At 40.7% G+C, this 20,092-nt stretch overlaps 1 protein-coding gene across 16 annotated transcripts in view; it reads left to right on the forward strand.

The window, feature by feature from the left end:
* The window catches only part of CYP39A1 (cytochrome P450 family 39 subfamily A member 1), an 80,232-nt gene that overhangs the window by 43,223 nt on the left and 16,917 nt on the right, over positions 1 to 20,092 (forward strand). For 15 of the 16 annotated variants that reach the window (XR_013830046.1, XR_013830047.1, XR_013830048.1 and 12 more), the window contains 3 exons: positions 4,073 to 4,168; positions 5,014 to 5,102; positions 18,779 to 18,866. Coding sequence is in view for 2 of the 16 variants with exons in the window: in XM_079933239.1 (XP_079789365.1) it covers positions 4,073 to 4,168; positions 5,014 to 5,102; positions 18,779 to 18,866 (273 nt within the window). In the remaining 14 variants the exon portion in view is untranslated. Of the gene's footprint in view, positions 1 to 4,072; positions 4,169 to 5,013; positions 5,103 to 15,974; positions 18,687 to 18,778; positions 18,867 to 20,092 lie in introns of those variants that run through there. The other variant, XM_079933240.1, reaches the window with a different exon arrangement.

Genomic DNA, 20,092 nt, shown 5'->3' on the forward strand with positions numbered 1-20,092 from the left:
GTTGGACAACAGGTCAAGATTCCTTGCTATGAATGCTAGAAGTATTCTCCACTGCTCTTTCCTAATGGAATCTGAACAGGATATTTATTACAGTCTGAACAGAATATTTAGTTTTGCTCCTATAATCATTCCTTTCTATATTTTTTTGGAATAAGTGAGAATGGACAAACTCTGGTTTCTTTGGTTTACTGTATTCCTTCCTTCTCTTTATTATCAGTGTTATCAGTATTTACTATCAGTATTTACTGTATTAGAAACTAAAGCTGAGAAATTGTTAAAATATTTATTTAATAATTCACTTTAAAAATAATAAGAAACCTAATACCTATTAAAATAATTGTGTGGGGGTTTTTTTTAAGATTTTTTTTTTGATGTGGACCATTTTTAAAGTCTTTATTGAATTTGTTACAATATTGCTTCTGTTTTATGTTTTGGCTTTTTGGAGCGAGGCAGGTTGGATCTTAGCTCACCGACCAGGGATTGAACCCACATGCGCTGCATTGGAAGGCAAAGTCTTAACCACTGGACCACCAGGGAAGTCCCCAGATAGTGTAGTTTTATGAAACATAACTATATTTTTCAAAACACACAAAATATAGAAGAACAGCATCATTTTAAGTATTTGCAAATCTCTCTGATGCCTTTTGCTAATAGAAGCAATCTGAATTCCCATATATGTGTCTGCATTCAGTTGTTGTGATATATTGTTTCCTATTAATGGAAATGAAGAAGAGTCAGCCTCTCACAGACATGTAACCAAAAAAGGAAGGAGTATTTTATTAGCCTTTTCAGATATTTCTGTGGCTATTCTTTGATACTACACTAAAACTCAACAGAGGTACTTTCTTAAAAGTTTGTTGCAATCTGAAAATATATTAATGAATTTTTTGTACTCAGTTACATTAAAATCCATTGGTCTATCCTATACTTTGAATGAGTCTTTTACCCAGGAATGGTTTTTGATCTGGCAGATTCTCTGACAATGTCTTGGGACTCCCAGAAGACCCTAAGCCACCTTTGAAAGCCACTGTTGTGGAGAGAAGAGGGCTTCTTATGTTTAGGATTAATCAATGAAACCACAAAGCAGATGAACAGACTGTACCATATCAAAATTTAACGTGTCCTGTTTTTTAAAGTATAACGTAAATTAAATGTCAGCCAAAAATTAAGAATAAATGTCAGTATAAGTACAATTCAAGAGTTAATAATTATAATATTTAATGAATTCACAGATCCATAAGTAAAGGACTAATATATATATATAGATAAATGAGGATAGGACATGAACACAAAAGTTTTATAGAAGAAAATAACAACATGGAAAATACTCAGCAAAGACATAAACTTTTAAACAGCAATCAAAAAAAAACTATTTAAAATGTCAGATTAGCAGATGAGAGGGCAATGAAATTGATACTCTCATATATTTAGTTAGAAACATATCTTGCTACAAAATTTGAGGAAACAGTTGAGCAACATATATTAATAGCCTTAGATGTTCAGAAGACATAGGACATGTATATTCCTATGTCTTCTGAACATATATGTTAAAAGATTTTATATGGACAATGCTTTGTGGAAGAAGATGTTTGTGATGGCATTATTTATTATAGCAAAAATAGTAGAGAACGATTGATTAAGAAGCCACTGGAGAGAAAATTATTTTAAATGAGTATACAATATAAAAATAATACTTATGCTATAATATCAAGTGAACAATATAAGAGTCAAAAATTATTCAGTAGGATAAAAACAATATGTATATACTAGGTATTCATATATGTAAACAATATCAGTATATATAAACAACAGACTATATTTAAAAACAACAATAAAAAAACCGCAAAGCTAAACTACTGTTATTAGGTAAAAGTACTGGAGGGAAGTCTAGCCAACTGATAACTGTCTTTTGTTGCCAGCTCTCTTGTTGTTTTCTTTTCTAGTTTTTTCTATTTTTCTGAATTTTGCAAAATTTCTAGAAAGCAGTTTTTATTACACAAAAGAATATACTTTTAATTTTTAAAGTACTTTTTTTTTTTTTTAAGCAACTAACACCAACCAAGCTCCTGGCCAAGAGCTAGAGAGAAAGAATGTGCTTTGGGGCTCCTCTGATGGACGCTTTGCCTTTACAGGACTCCTCTTTGCTTGAAGTAAGAGTCTGCATTCCTTGCACCCACTTTGGTCTTAGCATCCTTCTTGAGTTACAACAGAGAATCCTTCTTCTCTTCCCTCGTCAAGAAAAGCCAGTCTCCGGACTAGCAGATGAAGTTCATCTGGCCTCACAGCATCCCTGTGGGGTGGGCTGGCCAAGTTCACTTCTGTCTACCTGACAGGTGTCATTATTGCCAACACAGGGAAGCTGTGAGTTCCACTTCCTAGTGATCCATGCCCTGGTCCTCTGACTATTTTGTCTCCCTCTTGATCTTTCTCTTCATGTGCCATGTTAACAATGACAGGACCGTCTGGCCCAGACATAACGATGTCCGTTTGCTCAGAGGATTCCTTTGATACAACCAGCTCTCACACCCTTTTCTGCCACTCACCCGCCTGGCATTTGCTGCTGCACCAGGAACTTCTGTCTGGTCTCCTCCCTGTTGCTAGTGTGAATGCTGTTCCCGAGGCTGCCTTTGAAGTCTTCTTCTGCTACCCTGCTTTGTAGGCTGCAGCAGTCAGCATCTCCACATCATGATCCTAGGTCAGCAGCCACTGAAGAGGGCTGTGGGGAGGGTGGGGGGAGGGGCAGGGCAGCAGTTGCCCTGACAGGATGCCTGGCCCAGGGCTGCCCCCAGACATATCACGGCCCTCCCCAGCTGATTTCAGAGCCAATCATGACCCCTCTAGCCTCAGTTGCAGCAGAGGTAGAACAAACACACGAGACTGGGATCTCACAGGTCTTTTCCACTTTAAAAATGGTAAGAGGGCATGAGCAAGTCTCCATCTCTTCCTATCTTGACCTGACTCTCCAGCAATCCTGGCACTGAAATTACCAAACTCAAGCAATACTCAGCAACCATCGGAGTCAACAGGGGTTCTCTTGGGTTAAAAAACGATGGCCCCTCCCCATACTCCACTCCCTGCTCACATAAAAAGACATGTTTTCAATTGGAACATGCTACTGTTGTAGATACGTAAACTTAAAGTAAGTGTTTTGCAGATATCTTGAGGATGCTTCAAAATTACGCAGGATTAAACAGATGTGGCTTCTGATGCTTGGCAAAGGGAGTTAACTGATAAAACGTCTTCACCTCAGTAGAGATGGTAGCTCTCTAGCGATCTCACAAAGGCAAAGAGCGATCTCTTTGTCCTCTGGTTCCTGAACAAGACGATGTAAAGATGATTTTGTGAAATAGTTTTTAGTCCTTGGTATAGTTTATATATCATGAAAAGCTATTATAATGTGAATGGAGAAGGACCATGCAGACTCTGCTGCTTGAGGAAACATACTGTTTATCATCAGTTTCACAACCACTGAGACCTCAAATGTGAAACCAACCCAATAAACCCACAACAACTTGCTTTGTCCTATGTCTTCCTAAGCAGTTGTCTTCAACTTCTTTCTGCCCTAACAGCTGCTGCTAGAGTGAAACAAACAAACAGAATCCACTGCCCCTGCCCTGCCACTGTCATCCGCATCCCCAAAGACAGAACATCCACTGCCCCTGTTCTCAGGGCCAGTATGGCCAGTGTCCTGTCTCAGAGTTAGTTTTTTCTGTTCTAGAACCTGGGAATCCACTGTGGTTTCCATCATCAAGACCACTTCCTGCAAACTCCAATATCAAACATCAAAAGCTGCATTACAGTGGACTTAAAATTTTCACATGTATCTCTATCTTCCTCCATGTAACCAAAGATATATGTATGTATAACTGATCATCAGAATTAGAAATCAGGAATTGCCTACGTTGGAAAATAGAAATGACCCATCTGGGAAAGGGATTTTCTCACCATTGATTATACGATGTATATGTCTTCTCTCTAATATGGTAATATGGTTGTAGGATTATTTTTAATGACCCAAGCTCTCATTAAAGCAGATCTCCAAACATGACTTGGAACCATTTTTCTGTTATAGAATTATACCGTTCCTTCTGGTGACTTGCTGATGTTGTCTCCATTTTGGCTACATAGAAACCCAAAGTATTTTCCTGAACCTGACCTGTTCAAGCCTGTAAGTTGTCTCTTTCAGTATACATTGTCCTTGGATTTCTGCCGGGAGTATGAATTCATAAATGAACTAGGGCTATATCATTAAGCAGCCATATTTCTCCGGTAACTGAGGCTACAAATCCCAGACCAGATTTGTAATATAGATGTCATAACATTTACAAATCAGATAGAAAAGTTTTTGGAATAAGCTTCACCAACTTTAAAATACCTTTTTGTCTGAAACCAGCAGGACATGTTAAAAGTAAATATGCTTGGTTCTGATAGAAGCCATATTTCATGTTCTTCAGACAATTGCTTCTGTTACTGGTTTCCAAGGAGTACAAAACTAAAAATGAAGCAAATTAAAACTGTGTTCTGCTATTTCTTAGAACTGGGGAGTTACAGGGCTAAACAAAATCTTAAGAGGTCATTCAGTCCATTCTCTGCCTTTAGGTAAAACTGTCAGAAATGGCATCCAGATGAATGAATTCTGCAGACCAAGCTTTCTCCAACAGGGAGGGCTGTCAGTGCCTCATTACTAAGTTTATTACCAAGGGCAATTTTATGATGGAGCCTGAGGCCTTATTATAAATATTCTTCCTCTTCTGAGGTCAATTCTGTGGTTGATTTACGTTGTCATTTACATTTACCACTTAACAGAGTTCTTTTTAAACCTTTTTATTTATTAGTTCCCATTCCAAAAACATAATTGTGGCTGATATTAATAACAGGTTGGAAAAAATTACCAACAACCCTGCAACTTTATATGCAAGGATTAGCTGTACAAGATCATTTTTAGCCTAGAGAAATAAAGTTAAGCTTATTTATATAAGACTGATTTAGAAAAAAAATGCTTTCTTCCCACAGGAACGTTGGAAAAAGGCAAATTTAGAGAAGCATGCTTTCTTGGACTGCTTCATGGCATTTGGGAGTGGGAAGTACCAGTGTCCTGGAAGGTCAGTGCGACAGCTGGGGCACATTTATCCAGAAAGTCTGCGGAAAGACGAGGGCTTGGAGGGGGGAAGCTTTGGTTTAATCCCTCTTTTCTCTATTATCAAAACTACAGGGAAATCTAGGAGACCACATTCTGTTTGATTGGCCCTCACATTGTGCGATGTCTTTGTGGGAATGTCTGCAGTGGCTTCTGATAGGAGACCTTGTGAGAATAAAATATTATAGTTGCAGCTGCCAGATGAAAGCTGGGTTTGTGTTCCAAATGCTCAGCTTTCCTGTAAGGATAATTTGAAGTGGTTTGAGTTCTACCTTTTTTAAAGATATAGATAGAAGAATAATATTTCTTGAACAACAACATTAGCACAGACATTTGCTGGGATTACAGAACATCTTTAACTTCGAGCATGACAGCCGCTTACTGGGTGGTTTTTCTTTATTGAATTAGTTTGGTTCTATAAAAAGTTGCCTTTGATATCTTTTTGAGTTAAATGAATGTGGCACCCAGGCCTCCTCTTCAATGTGATGCCCTGTTCTAGTGCAAATTATTTACTGTTTATTTATTCAAAAAGAAACCTTTCTGAACATCTCACCTGTGCCAGGCCCTCTGCTAGGCATTAGGGATAGAGCACTGAGGAAGATGGACATGGTCCCTGACCTCATAAAACTTACAGCCTACATTAAATAAATCCCATTTCCTTGTTGGTGATGGTTCTGTTGGAGAAATGTTGGTACCTATTTGTAACAAAATCTCACTCAGTGAACATACAAATCCTTTAAAAATTCTATATTCGAAATATTGTAGTTTCTTAAGGCAATTGTCTTCATTGTTTGAACATACTTACCAATCCGTATTTGCAATTGTGACTTACCCAACAGCATCCGTTCAACTCCTCCTTTGTTTTATGTTTCATAATATCAACTTGCTTTTCATAATTGACACCTCCCCCAAAATGGTTTTCATTACCCTTAGCCAACCATGGAAATTCTATCTTCCTTCTTAGAAGTTATTCTAGAAGCTGAGGGGTAAGCAGATTTGTGCCTGGTGTTTCCCTGGAGACAACTGTTCGTCCTGGGGTAGGTCCTTGACTTAAACTGGCCGATCAGACTGAAAGGAGAGCTTTTCTTCTTTCACGGTTAGGAAAGTATATACTGTCCTCTCCCATTGGGAGTGAACAAGCAAGCAGGTAGGTAGCTCCAGTTGCTGCTAAGAGCAAGTTCAAGAGGAATAAGCTTTAGGGTGGTTTGGAGTCTGTGGACACAGAGTAGAGGTATGTGAAGAGCTTGGTCCATGAGATGTCACGTGCCACTGAATCATCAGTTTTGAGGAGCTACTCTACTTCCTGTTATGTTAGATAATAAATGCTTTTTATTAATAATATATATTACATATATATGTAATAAATGTTCCCTTATTTTTAAGGCAGCTTGAGTTGGAGGTTTCATTGGTTAGATCTGAAAGCATGCTGACACACCCACCAAAAAACTCCAAAGTTAACATTATAATTGAGTGTCAGATACTTGAAGGGAATAGTATAACCAACAAAAACAAACAAAACTACAAAAGCCCATCATGCTCACCCTTTCTCATATCATTTTTACTTTAGAAAAGCAGTTCTTTTTTTTAAAATTTATTTATTTATTTGTTTTTATTTTTGGCTGCATTGGGTCTTCGTTGCTGCCCGCGGGCTTTCCATAGCTTCAGCGAGCGGAGGCCACTCCTCCTTGTGGTGCATGGGTCTCTCATTGCGGTGGCCTCTCTTGTTGCAGAACACGGGCTCTAGGCGCACGGGCTTCAGTAGTTGTGGCTCCCGGGCTCCAGAGTGCAGGCTCAGTAGTTGTGGCACATGGACTTAGTTGCTCCGCAGCATGTGGGATCTTCCCGGGCAGGGATCGAACACGTGTCCCTCATTGGCAGGCGGATTCCTAACCACTGTGCCACCAGGGAAGCCCAGAAAAGCAGTTCTTAAACCAATAATACAGTTATTATTTTTGTCACCAATATCAATGTTGTAAGAGTAGGTCTTCTAAAAATGTTAGGTATTACTTTTTTTCAGGTCCCTTTATATATATTCCCAGTTGTAACTAAAGAGTTTACTATAAGCGTCTTTGAAATTGAGCTAGAAGTATTTTAGACCAAGAACTGAAATGCTTTGCAATGAAGCATGTAGTATGGGCCAATGGTCAAGGATTAACTGATGACTATGGTTTCTAAGAGGGGCTGTTATGACATTACTGTGATATCTTTTGAGGCTGACAGACATTTGCTGGAGTTTGACAGTAATGGGTACAAAAGAGGGGACCATGATATTTCACCTCCATCAATAGTATATTATTTATACAGAAACTATACATTTTTCAATGTACCGAGCTTATACTATATGTAAGGCAGTGTCCTGGGTACTGCAGAAGCTTTGGGCAAGAGTAAGACATGTTCTCAGCCCTCAGCCCTGGGAGAAGGCGAGGAGGATACCATATCGAGTTCATAAATGACTTCAAGGGACGCAGGGTGAGAGATGGCCAAGCATCACGCTGTGGGGATTCAAGAGAGAGGGTGTATCTGGTCAGGGTGATCTTAGATGATTTTCTTGGGAGAGAGGCCTTTGAAGGGTTGGATGAACTTCCAGACTGAGGGAACAGTGATCGAGGGGTCATTTAGTACAGGGATATGTAGGTTAGGGGTTCTGGTTTTACTGTTATGGAGACCAGATTACAAGTAGTAGCAAGAAGACAGACTCAAAAGGGACATTGGCCCAACCGGAAAGGCCCTTTAATACCCAGGTACACAGCTCACAAAGCACTAATGAAGTATTAAAACGTTTTGGGTAGAGCAGCCTAGAGTGGGGCATGCTGACATTGCATGTGAGAGAGATGGAGTGGTGTGCAGTCTACCAGATTTGGAAGATGATTAGAAACAGTGACCAGGCGAGAGGTGGGGTTTGAGGAATGCTGTAGCTTTGAATCTAGGTGGCTGGAAGAGATGGTAGAAATAGAGAAATTAGGAACAGGAGCAATTTTGGGGACAAGATATTAAGTTTTCCTTTGAAAACTTTCGAGTGTGAAGTGCAGCAAAACATATACCATATAACCAAAATCTACAGGTTAAATACGAAGGTTGAATAAATATGACTTAATTTTTAAAAACCTACTTAATCTAGTTTTCCACTAAGCTTCTATTTTTAATAGTCCATAATTTTCCTGTTACTTATTTTAAACAGCCAACTCATGAAACATTTTTTTAAAAAAACAGAAAATTGTTCAAGAGGGTGAATGACTTCATTTGGACAACATATGCCAAGATAGATCTTTGCACTAGAAAGTTAATCCCACAAACCCTTAGTATAATCCCTAGAAAATTGCACCCATTCTTAGTTCGTGTACCTCAAGCCAATTTATTTTCTCATGTACCAAATACTCAGTGAGTCAGAGAAAGTTGCCTGGGAAGTAGATGACAATCAAAGTTTGTCAAGAAAACAGTCTTGTGGCCTTGCAGCTGTCGCCCCTTGGTGTTCGGGCCACTGAGGCAGTCCGAGAGCCCCTCTCCCAAGTGAACACTAAATAAGAACTCAGTGCTGCCATCGGCTGCGAACCAAAAAGCAGAATGGAAGAGCTAGAGGTCCTCCTCAGAACGATGGGAGTTCAGAAAATATACGTGGAGGGTGAACCCCTTGCTAGGCACTTCCCTGTCGTGGAAGGGACCCCTTCCCAGGAAATCTACTGCTGGAGAAGTCCAGTGATTTTGCAGAAAAACCAACAGGAGAAAGCACATGAACTACTAGACTTTACCAGCCACGGTAGTATGGGAAATGAAGAGTGGACATTCTCCTCTTAACTGTGAATTTAGATGGAGGAATAGGACAGGGGATTTCCAGTGGGCGTCTCTGAGAGTTGATGATCTTAGCAGAAAGGGATGTGCTTGCCATCCCCACCCCCTGGAACGCACACCAAAGCCAATAGCCCTGATTTTCCTTGGTTCCCATCCCTGCAAGAGGATCCCAGTTGGCTGTATCATTGTGCTAACTGATATGGGTTAAATTCCAATGTAAAACAATAGCCCTCATCTTTGGCAAGATAACCCCCTTACAAAGGCATATGCTTGGATGAGAAAAGGGTGTAATAAGAGGAAGGCTGCAGTACTCGAGACATGGAAATGAGGCATGGATTCCTCGGGGATAAAAACTGTGATTTCTACTTTTTTGTGTGTTTGCGTTCTTCATGTATCCTAGGGCAGTACAAGTCATAAAGTCATGAACTAATCTGGAATTACTCATGAAAATCACATTGCTGTTGGAAAATTAATTCAAACATAGGTCCAGCTGATAGTAGGTTAGTAGTACTATTATTCAACCCACCAAATATCTCTTGAGCACCTAGTGTTAATATGATTTCCTTCATTCGGTAAATATTTATCAATTGTATGCTATATGTCAGGGTAGAGTTCTAGGAGCTACCTTGGAAAACAAAATAATGGATGAAGTCCCTTCCCTCAAGGAGCTTATAATCTAACTCAAGACACCTTATGAAACACTAGGGAGATTCAAAGGCACATAACATTCCTGAGTTGCTTATAATGCAGTTGGAGAGATGAGACACAGCAGCATGCAAAACAAGCTCTACTGAATAGCAGGAGACGGTGCTTGAGAAATGCCAGAGGACTCATCTATGTCATAATTGTCATAGGAACTCAGAGGGAAGGGCACTGGAAAAGGCTTTATGGGCTAGATGAGAATAATTAGTAAACAGCACAAAAGACGGCATACCTTCCTGAAAGGCAGTGGTATCAAACGTTGAGGGTAGAAATAAAATTAAGTGCTCGCAGGTACCTGTGTGTTAGTGGTAGCAAGGCAACTCTATATTGGGGGTTTGTGAAGCTCTGAGTACAGTAGTTTCTATATGTTTATTATATTAACGATGATGTAATTTTAATAAGTGTGCCTTATTCAGTAACCCAACTTTGCGCAATCTTGTATTTGAGAAGCATTATACTTAGAGGTAGCTGAATGCTCTAGAGGAGTGAGTAACACCAGTCCCTCTGGATTTCATGAGAAGTTACGAATTCAGTTCATTCTGAGGAATTTGTTACATAAACAAATGCATCCCCTCAACTCCCGTTGGTAAATGGAACGGAATGAACTGGATTTACTAACATAATATTGCCCTAACATTTTCACTATGGCCACGCACACGTCCTGGAGGGGATGTGAAAAGGGTCGAGGGTGGGAAGAGCGGATGTAGTTAACTCCAAGACTGAGCGAGGCTGCCAGGTCCTTTATTAACTTCTAGCCATGCTTCTCTCTCCTTTCTGCTTTACTGAGGGGCAGTGACTCGCTCAGAGGAGCACAGAAACCATTGGCGAAATCGCAGTCATTACTTTCCCAGCCATTTCATTCTGACACTTCATTATGAGGCTAAGGTTTAAGTCTGTCAAGAACAGAAGCAGCAAATTCCAGAGTGATTTTTTTAAATTTATTTTTTATACAGCAGGTTCTTATCAGTTATCTGTTTTATACATATTCGTGTGTATATGTCAATCCCAGTCTCCCAATTCATCCGACCACCATCACCCCCCCACCCCCGCTTTCCCCCTGTGGTGTCCATACGTTTGTTCTCTACATCTGCCTTGCAAACCAGAGTGATTTTTGATACTTAGGCCAAAGTGCTTCTAAAATAAAACATGTTCATTTCTGCTCCAAAAATGCCAGAAAGGACCCTCTTTTCCTTCATTTACCAAATAGATCGCTAGCCTCTCAGTCGTGCACAGGACACCTGCACAGGATTTGTAGCTGGTGGAGAGGAAAAAAGGGCACTTTGGGCTGGGTATCTCCCCACCACTTTTTTTTTTTTTTCATGGGCTTTCTCCCCTCATCAGACTGAGTTACTGCTCTTTGATGAGTTTGGTCTCTTTGTTTTTCAGAAAGAAGTTTCAGCTCCTAGGAAAAGAGGACTGGCATTAACACTGTGCTATATCACGGTTGCCCATGGGTTATTATCTCTCCATCGTTAATGTCTTCTTCTTCCTTGCTAATTGCTCTGATTTTCATTTGGAGATTCGTGGGACGCTGAGGTGCTGATTCCGCCCCCAGCTCTATAGGAGTGAAGCACTGTTCCCTAAGCCAGTTCTCACATCCCATCCCTAACCCTCCCTCCCTTCCCATAGTGATTGATTTTAGTCTTGCCTTGTGTTTCAAGCAGTACAATTAACTACCAAGTGAAAGCTTCTGTTGAGACTTCTGGGTCAGAAATAATCATTCCCTGTAGGATGTGAATAATGAAGCACTTGGCCCCAGAAACTTTTGAGACGGTAAAAGCAGGATGAAGTTGTACCATAGAGCAGAGCAGCAGAGGCGAACTGGCTTTTTGGTAACATCGTTGAGCCGTTGGAGTGATCTCTGCCTGAGGCCAGCACCAGCTCTAGGTTTTTCAGGTACATAAATCGATACAGTCCCTTCAATACAGAAACCAGTCTAATGGGGTTTTCTGTCACTTGCAACCAAAAGCGTCCTAAGTAATAGATAATTTCCTTAAATGCAAAAGCTTTCTTTCAAGATCTGTTGAACTCCATGAAATACTGTATTAACATAGACTGACCACATCAGTTAATAGCTTTCTAAATGGCCTGGGCTTTGTAAGGGGGTAGAGTTTCATTTACTCTGGGTATATCACCAAAGCAAACAAAAACAAATGTCACTTCTTAAATTTTTCCTCCTGGAGGGTCTAGAATTTAAGATATAGCACAAGATCAATTCTATTTGGTGCGTAATTCATCTTAATGAAGGCAGTAATGTTCCTTTGCCCTTTTCTTGAATAAGAAGCTTTAGAAAGAGGTATCCAGCGTCTAGCTCGTAGTTCATACATAGGGGAGTTTTTCTTCTAGGAGGATCACCGTTAAAATAATCCTGCCTGCCCCTCTGAAAAGCAGTGACCTCAGAGACAGTACTCCCACTAGGACGTGATTCTCATCTCCCCAGTGAAACAGAAAACGGTGTCTCAAGTCCAGAAGCCCTGAGGTCCTCCAGACCTTTCCTCTTTGCTTCCTCAACTGCTTTCTCTCCAACTTGTCCTCCTTCTAGATACGTCCCATTCCCTTCTCTTCTCTTTCTCACATCTTTTCTTCTTTTCCTGCTCTTCCAGTTTACCCTAATCCTGTTCTTATTTTATTCTGGATTTGCTTCCCTGTGCTCACTCTTCCAGATTTTGCCCACACCATCATTCCCAATCAAACGTTTGGTGCCCCGGCCATAAAGTTTCCTGTGTAGCTGAGGTATTCTCGGTAATTTTAATTTTGTGTGCTAAAACTAAAGGTTTGATAAACTACATCTTTTAACTTATTTTTTCCCTTTCTGCTTGTCAAGTGCCTCTAGATCAGTGATTCTAAAGTATGATCCCCAGACCACTAGTAATAACATTACATGGAAACTTGTAAAAAATGCAAATTGGGCTGCCCTTCCCCAGAACTACTAAGTCAGAAAAACTCTGGGGGTCGACCAAGCAGCTTGCATTTGAACAAGCTTTTCCATGTGATTCTGATGCATGCTAAAGTGTGAGAAACACTGGTCTAGATTATTTTGCCTCCTGTCTTATAGGCTTTTATTTTCCTATAAGATTTCTTAAAGGGGATGAGGTTGTGGGAAAAGTACTTCCCCTTTAACTTGAATAGCCATGCTTCAATGAAGGATGTCTGTGAAAGTATGTCTGTATGCTGCCTTCTCTGAATTCCAGGGCAAGACCATTCTATTTTCATAAGCTGCAGCTGGTAGCAACTAGGAATATACTTCAGAGCCCCTGCTCCTGGTAACAGTGGCAGTTTTCCAGCCCATGCTGGCACTGCCCTCGATGACGTCTAGTAGGAAAAAAAAGAGAGAGATTTTCTTTTAAAAAGGGATTCAGTCTCAAAATCTAGACATCTAATACTAAAGTCCTTTCTTACCGCTAACCCTAGCATTCCGCCTGTACTCTCGGTTTCTCTTCCATATCTCACTGATCTCCTAGGCCTGGGCTTCTGGAGCCCCCTTTGCTCCTCCCTCTTCTCGGCCTGCCCCCAGGTGTCTACTCCCACCTCCTAAACCAGGTCGTCATGCCCCAGATGATGTCATCATTTTCTTACCCTTCCCCCAGCTGTATTACCTCTTCTTTCAATCCATCTCACTCACTACATACAGATGAATTTTCCTTAAATAATTAGCTCTAATTGTCACTTTCTTGTTAAGACTCTGGCACCACTGCCTGCCAGCCAAACTCATCAGCCTAGGACTCCAGACCCTCCAAAAATTTGACACAAATACATCTTTCTGCACATCTGGGAATGCCCACCCCAGAGGGTCTACCAGTTGTCCCGTGATTACCGTGCCCATCCCTCCCCTCACTCTCACTCTATACTGGGTCTGGAATGCCCCTACTCAACATGTCTACTTATTGGAACCTGTCCTTCCATCCAGGTCTAGCTCAGGTGTCACCTCCACATAGAGTTGGTCAACTCTGGGTTACACGGCTTGCTCCAGACCCCACATCTCCAAAGCCCTTCTGTTTCCACATGTATCTTACATTGTTACCTTTCCCATCTCTCCATGTGCATTACTAGCAACGTGAGGGTAGAGGCCAGGTTTTGTAGGACTTTGTGTTCTGTGTAGCTTGAGCATTTATTTACCCGTGGGGAAAACACACAAATACTCAGCATTTAAGGAATTTTCAGCATGTTTATATTTTAATGAGCTTTATTTGTAGATGTGTAATGTTCTTGCAAGTGTAAAAAATACATATTGTAAATAATACGCCTCATTATGTTCACTGTTTTGACATTAGAAGTATTAAGAGAACATTCCCAGCATGAACACGGCTCAGCTTGCTTCTGAGGCGCTTTTGTAAAGATACGGGTTTATGAGGCTCGTTTTCTTTGGAGTGACGGAGCTTTTAATGTCACAGTTACGTATGTGTTAGTCCCTGATGTTTTAGACATCGAACAAAATTCAGTAACCTGGTAAAGGCTTGAAAGCACAATTCATTTTATTTATTTATTTTTTATTTTACTTTTTTTTTAAATTTTTTTTGCGGTACGCAGGCTTCTCACTGTTGTGGCCTCTCCCGTTGCGGAGCACAGGCTCCGTACGCGCAGGCTGAGCGGCCATGGCTCACGGGCCCAGCCGCTCCGCGGCATGTGGGATCCTCCCGGACCGGGGCACGAACCTGTGTCCCCTGCATCGGCAGGCGGACTCTCAACCACCGCGCCACCAGGGAAGCCCTCATTTTATTTTATTTTATTTTTTTCACAATTTATTTTTTGCCATTGCAAAAATATGAACTTTATTTCATGGATAATTTAGGTAATTCTGCTAGAATATCCAAATATTTGGATTTGGAGAAAATAAGAGTTTTAGCACATCTTACTTTATTATCTGTATTATTAACTCAGCTTACTTTTTTTTAACCAGAATATCAAAATGTTTAGAAATGATAGTAAATGTAATATTAATAGTTATACTATTTCAATAACTAATACTAATTTAATAACTGAACTAACTTAACCCTCAAAAATAAAAGAAGAAAAATACTAAAGCCTCACCATGCACACAGTGTTAGTTGGTCCAAAGCCTGAACTATAGTTTTACCTTAAAGGAAATTCAGTTTTCTGATTTTTAAGAATATCACAGGGACTAAAGTTAGTTAAGGAAATGCTTACAGGTTCTAGTGGAAAACTATTTTAATGAACTGATAAACATTAGCTCTATTTCTAATCAAAACATGCGTAACGTTTCTAAAATAGTTCAACTTGTGCTCTTAAATAGCTTAGGAACTATTTCTTGTTTACATGACTTATTTGCGTGATAGAGGAAATATTCATTGAGGGCCTCTTATGTATAATAATGCTTAAAGAACCTTCATTTTCACATATAAGTATAATTTTTCAGTACAATTAATTCACAAGGTCTGTTGTATTTTCAGGGTCAAAGTCCCAACACTGTCACACGACACACTCAAGCCCCTCGATGAGCCAGTTCCTCGTTTCTTCCTGCTCGGTCCACTCCATTTCTCATCACCTCACCTTCTACAGGGAATAGACAACTTCCAGGCCCCTAGGCATTCCACGGCCCCTTCCAAGTCTGCGCCTTGGTTACCCTCTGAGTGGAGGGACTTCTTCCCTGCAACAGCCCCACCTACCCTGCCAAATGGTCCGTTGTCCTTATTGCCGGCGCAGTGCCTCTCCTCCAGGGACTGGAGAGGAAGGATGCCAGCCACCTTTTCCCCAGGGGGCTGAGTTCAGAGAAGCACTCCCGTCACGGCAAGCTAAAGTTAGAGAAGGGCTGAAAACAGAGTTCTAAGAAAATAGCATTTGTTTGGATAAAGGAGGACCTTCATCCAAAAACTGTTTTATAGTTCACAAATGCAAAATTAGCAAGCACTTCTCTAGTGCTGCCAGGTAACCGCTGAATATCGGGAAGTCACTGCTTATTCTACCAAACACAAAATGTCAGTTTAGTGAGCTCATCTAATTTACTTCCAGGAAGGGTGCTAAGGACTGAGAAGGACTGGCTGTTTTATGCAAGCGGGAATGTTCATGTTTCATTTTACACGTGGGTACTCGTTGCCACCTCTCCCGTTAGATACGGAATTCGCGGTCTCCATGAAACGCTTTCTTCACAGGACTTTGGAGATAATCACTCTCTTTTCATCATCCTACCCCTTTGGCTACTTCTTCTCAGGCCCCTTTGCTCACCTTCCTCACATTTCTAACCTCCACATTTTGGGCTGCCCCAGGGCTCTCTCCTCAGATTTCTTAGTTTTTTCTATTTAACTTGCTCCCTAAGTGACTTCATCCTATCCCTTGGCTTTCAATAATTGTCTGAATAGTGATAACTCTGTATGTATATCTCTTGTACCTCCAGCCCTGACTGAATCCCCACCCAAACACCAGGCTCATCCCCAGCCTCCACTCAACATCTCCACTGGATGTCTCCAAGGCACTTGTCTAGAGCCAGCAGCACTGAACAGGTCCAAAAGTGAGCTCCGCCAAGTGCTCTTCCATCGGCCTTCCCCACTGCTATATCCTTGCGTTTCCTCGGGCCAAAAACTTGGAGTCGTCCTTGACTCTTTATGTTTTCCACATCTGTCATGCAAGCCATCAGCCATCCTACAAAGGATATACAGATGCTAACCATGACTATTCCGTCATCCTGGTCCAAGTCACCACTTTCCATTGCCTGGAAGATTATGATGGCTTCCTAATCAGTCTTCTAGCAGCACATTATATTTTATTCTCAATGGAGCAGCCAAATGATCCTTTTTAAAACTTAAGTCAAATTTGTTTAAAACTGTCTAATGGCTTGTCTCACAGAACAAAATGAAGTCTTTAATGTGCCCATAAGGTTAAGGTGATAGTCAGTCATTCTGTAGAGAATCTGAAGAATAAACATTTGGATATATCTTAAGGAAATAGGACATGGTGTGCCCATCACGGGCTGCTTTGAAAAGCTCAAGTCCCAAGGACAACCATCATGGCCAGAAGTGGACATCCTAATTTGTTAGAAGTGTGACAGAAACTTAGTTGTGAGAGATTCTGAACCTGCAAATTAGCAAAATTGCTTTTTATTGGAATCGCTGCTAACTTTGATCTGAATCCATAAAGATTGGGATGTTGTATTTCATGGACATTGACACTCAGTTGGAATGAATTATCTTTAGCATTTCTAAGTAGGCAGGATTAAATTTACATCACAAATATTCGTGAAGAATTGATCTGGTATCCAAGTAAGTCCTAACAACACCTGGAGTGGTCCAGATTTCATTTGAAATAAAATATAGGCAAGATGTTTCAAGAATACCAGCGGGAAGCAAATCTAATTATCTGATATGAATAGCAGATCATTCATGTTCATTCATTCACTCATGAAATCAACAAACATTGAGGATTCAGTGATAAATAAGACATGGTTCCTGCTTTTGTGAAGATGGTAGTCTATAAGGGGAGACAGACATGAAAACAATTAACTGTAATAGAGTGGGCTTGTAGGATAAGGGTGTTAGTTGAGGGATGTTAAAAGTGCCACAGAAGCATAGAAAAGGATGGAAAGGTAAGGAAATTGAATCTGCTTTATGGAGACATCACCTTCCATCATCTATTCATCTATTCAGTCAACATTATTAGGCATCAGCAGAGCCCTCTGCACTGTGTTAAGGCCCAACAATATAACCCCAGGAGAGGGATGGCCAATAGGCAATCAGAGTTCAGTGCAATAGATGCAAAGGCTGAAATGTGCACTGGGAGCCATGGAATGGAGAGGAGGGACACCTCAGCCCAGAAGCAAGAGACCAGGGAATGCCTCCAGTGGAAACTGAGCCTCAGGCAGGGGAAGGGCTTGCAACAGAGAACATCGCCATTCAGGGATCTCAGGTATGCGGTGTGGCAAGAGCACGGGTTTCAAGGAGGAGCTATGGGGGAGAAGAGTCTGGAGAAATAGGGAGGGAGCAGATCTTCAAGGGCTGGCGGTGTTCCCTGTGGCATTTGGAAGGAAATGAGAAGCATTGACAGGTGGTATGTGTGTGTATGTATGCATGTGTGTAAAATGAGGAAACAGTGATAGATTTCTGTTTTAGAGAGTCTACTCTAGTGGGAGAGTGAAGGATAGAGTGGAGAGAAGTGACACTGGAAACAAAGCAACCAATCTGGAAACCCAGGTGATTCAGGAATCCAGGACATAAATAGATGACGAAGACCTACACTGGGGAGCAGTGGAGGGACTGGAGATAGGGGATAAGGAGAGGGACCGGGGAAACATTTGGAAGATAAAACACCTCGGTGCCTAACTGGACAGGAAGGGGAATGGAGAGGATTGGGTCTGTGATGATGAACAGTTTTCTGATGTTGGACCAATCGTACTTATTAGGGACCATTCCCCCTAAAATGGTTTGCCTTCCCTAAGGAGAGCTCAAAACAACCCACTGGCATGCCAGGAGATGTAGCAGAATTCCATTTACCCTTTTCTCGGTTTTTAAATTTCTATGTATGTGTGTCTACAAAGTCGACAATAATACGGTTGTATGCTATACAATCTATAAATAAATGATTATCAATATATTGTAGAGTGTGCTCAAACATTTTATTATGATCAAAAAGCTTGGGGACTGAGTGCAGGATTACAAAAGGAAAAAATTTGGTAGTTACGGGGAATTTTAGGTGCCTGAACATTTAGGCGGTTATTTCCAGTGGGCAATAAGGGTCTAGATCAGACAGGACTGTCCAATGGAGCTTTCTGTGATCATAGAAAAGTTCTAAATACGTACTGTTCAGTATGGTGGCCGGTAACCAGTTATGGCCATTGAGCACTTAAAATGTGGTGAGTGCAACCGAGGAACTGAAATGTTTTATTTTGATAAATTTAAATTTATTTAAATAACAGCCGCATGTAGCTACCGGTTACCGTATTAGAAAGGACGGATATAAAACTTAGGAGAGAGACCTGGGATCTCATTCATTAAGTGCTTCCACTGGCTAAGCATTTTACATACATTTTAAAGCAATGTGATCATCCCAACTACCCTTCTTTACTCTCTCCTTTTAATAGTAAAAGTTTATACTGCAAAGAAGAGCACGTTTGCTGTGAAATATGTGTAATTTATAGATATTCTTTATTGGTAGATATTTATGCATCTTTTACAACCAAGCACCAATTTTATTTTCTTTTTCTTTCAGGTGGCTGGCTCTGTTGGAGATTCAAATATTTATTATTTTAATATTGTATTATTATGACTGTAGTCTTCTAGACCCATTGCCAAGACAGGTAAGTGTTTTCAGAATTTTGAATAGCATGACTTTCTAATTTGATATAAACTCTAACTCTTTGGTTTTCATTACTGGGGATGAGCTGACTGATTTCCTCACTTAGACTCATCTTAACAGATGATCTCTGCAGACTGAGAAGGTACTCCCTTAATTCCAGGTCAATTCTATGTGCCCCATTATCACAAGACCAGGACCTAATAGTAGCATTTCCACCACTTAGTGTTAGGAGCTCCTCAATGAATTTACCAATTTTAACCCTTTTCTCAGGGTAAAATAGACATGGCCTTGATGCTGGGCTTGTTTCCCTAGAAAGGCATGTCTCTGGGTCCAAAAGTGAACCGTGAGTTTTGGAGGCAAGTCAGAACCCTTAGTCCATTTGGAAAGCAATGGCACAAAGGAAATTAACCCACAGTAGAAACAGTGAACATAAATGAAAAGGCCATGACCTTTTCTGACCTCTGACCATTGGATATCTCAATCATTTAACTCCTCTGTGTTGCTGTGGTTCTGTTCTCTTAGACCAATGGCCCTCAAACTGGTGTGAGCATCAGAATTACCTGGGATGGGGGGTTGTTAGAACATGGAGTCCTGGGCCCTAGCCCTGGAGTTCTTGATGAGTATATCTAGGGAGGGGCTTGAGAATTTCTATTTCTGACAAGTTCTGGGTACTGCTGATGCCTCACTTTGAGGACCACTGTCTAGGAAACAAGGGAAAGTTCCATTTAATTCCAAATGTTTGGAAGTCCCTTTGAAAACTCTGGATAAAAAGGTGTTATTTAAACTGAGGGTGAAGTGGAGAAATTAAGTATTGCAACCTCAGGGCTATTCACATAGCATTTTGTGCTATGATTTACTCTTGATTATTAAGGGCTAATATATGGAGGGATAAACTCTTGGGTGACATTTCAGTAGAAATTCTGTAAGTGTATAAATGACACAGAACATATTATATTACTCACACATATGCACATTTCAGCACTTTGCCTTGATTTCTTTTACACTTCTATTTTGAGTACGAGCAACAGTGATAAAGAGCTCTCAAAATCTGATGATGAAAGGGAAATCAAAACACCCTTCACAAAGGTTTTCCTCTGAGTACAGTTTTGTTGGCAAAATGAAGATTGAGGCCAGGATTTACAGGCACCAAATACTAGTTTCTGATCCTCCGAGTTAGATGTCACAATTTTGCCCACGACTGACTCAGCATCGAACTATTTTCCCACC

This window comes from Stenella coeruleoalba, assembly GCF_951394435.1.
Source record: "Stenella coeruleoalba genome assembly, chromosome: 10".
NCBI classification, from domain to species: Eukaryota; Metazoa; Chordata; class Mammalia; order Artiodactyla; family Delphinidae; genus Stenella; species Stenella coeruleoalba.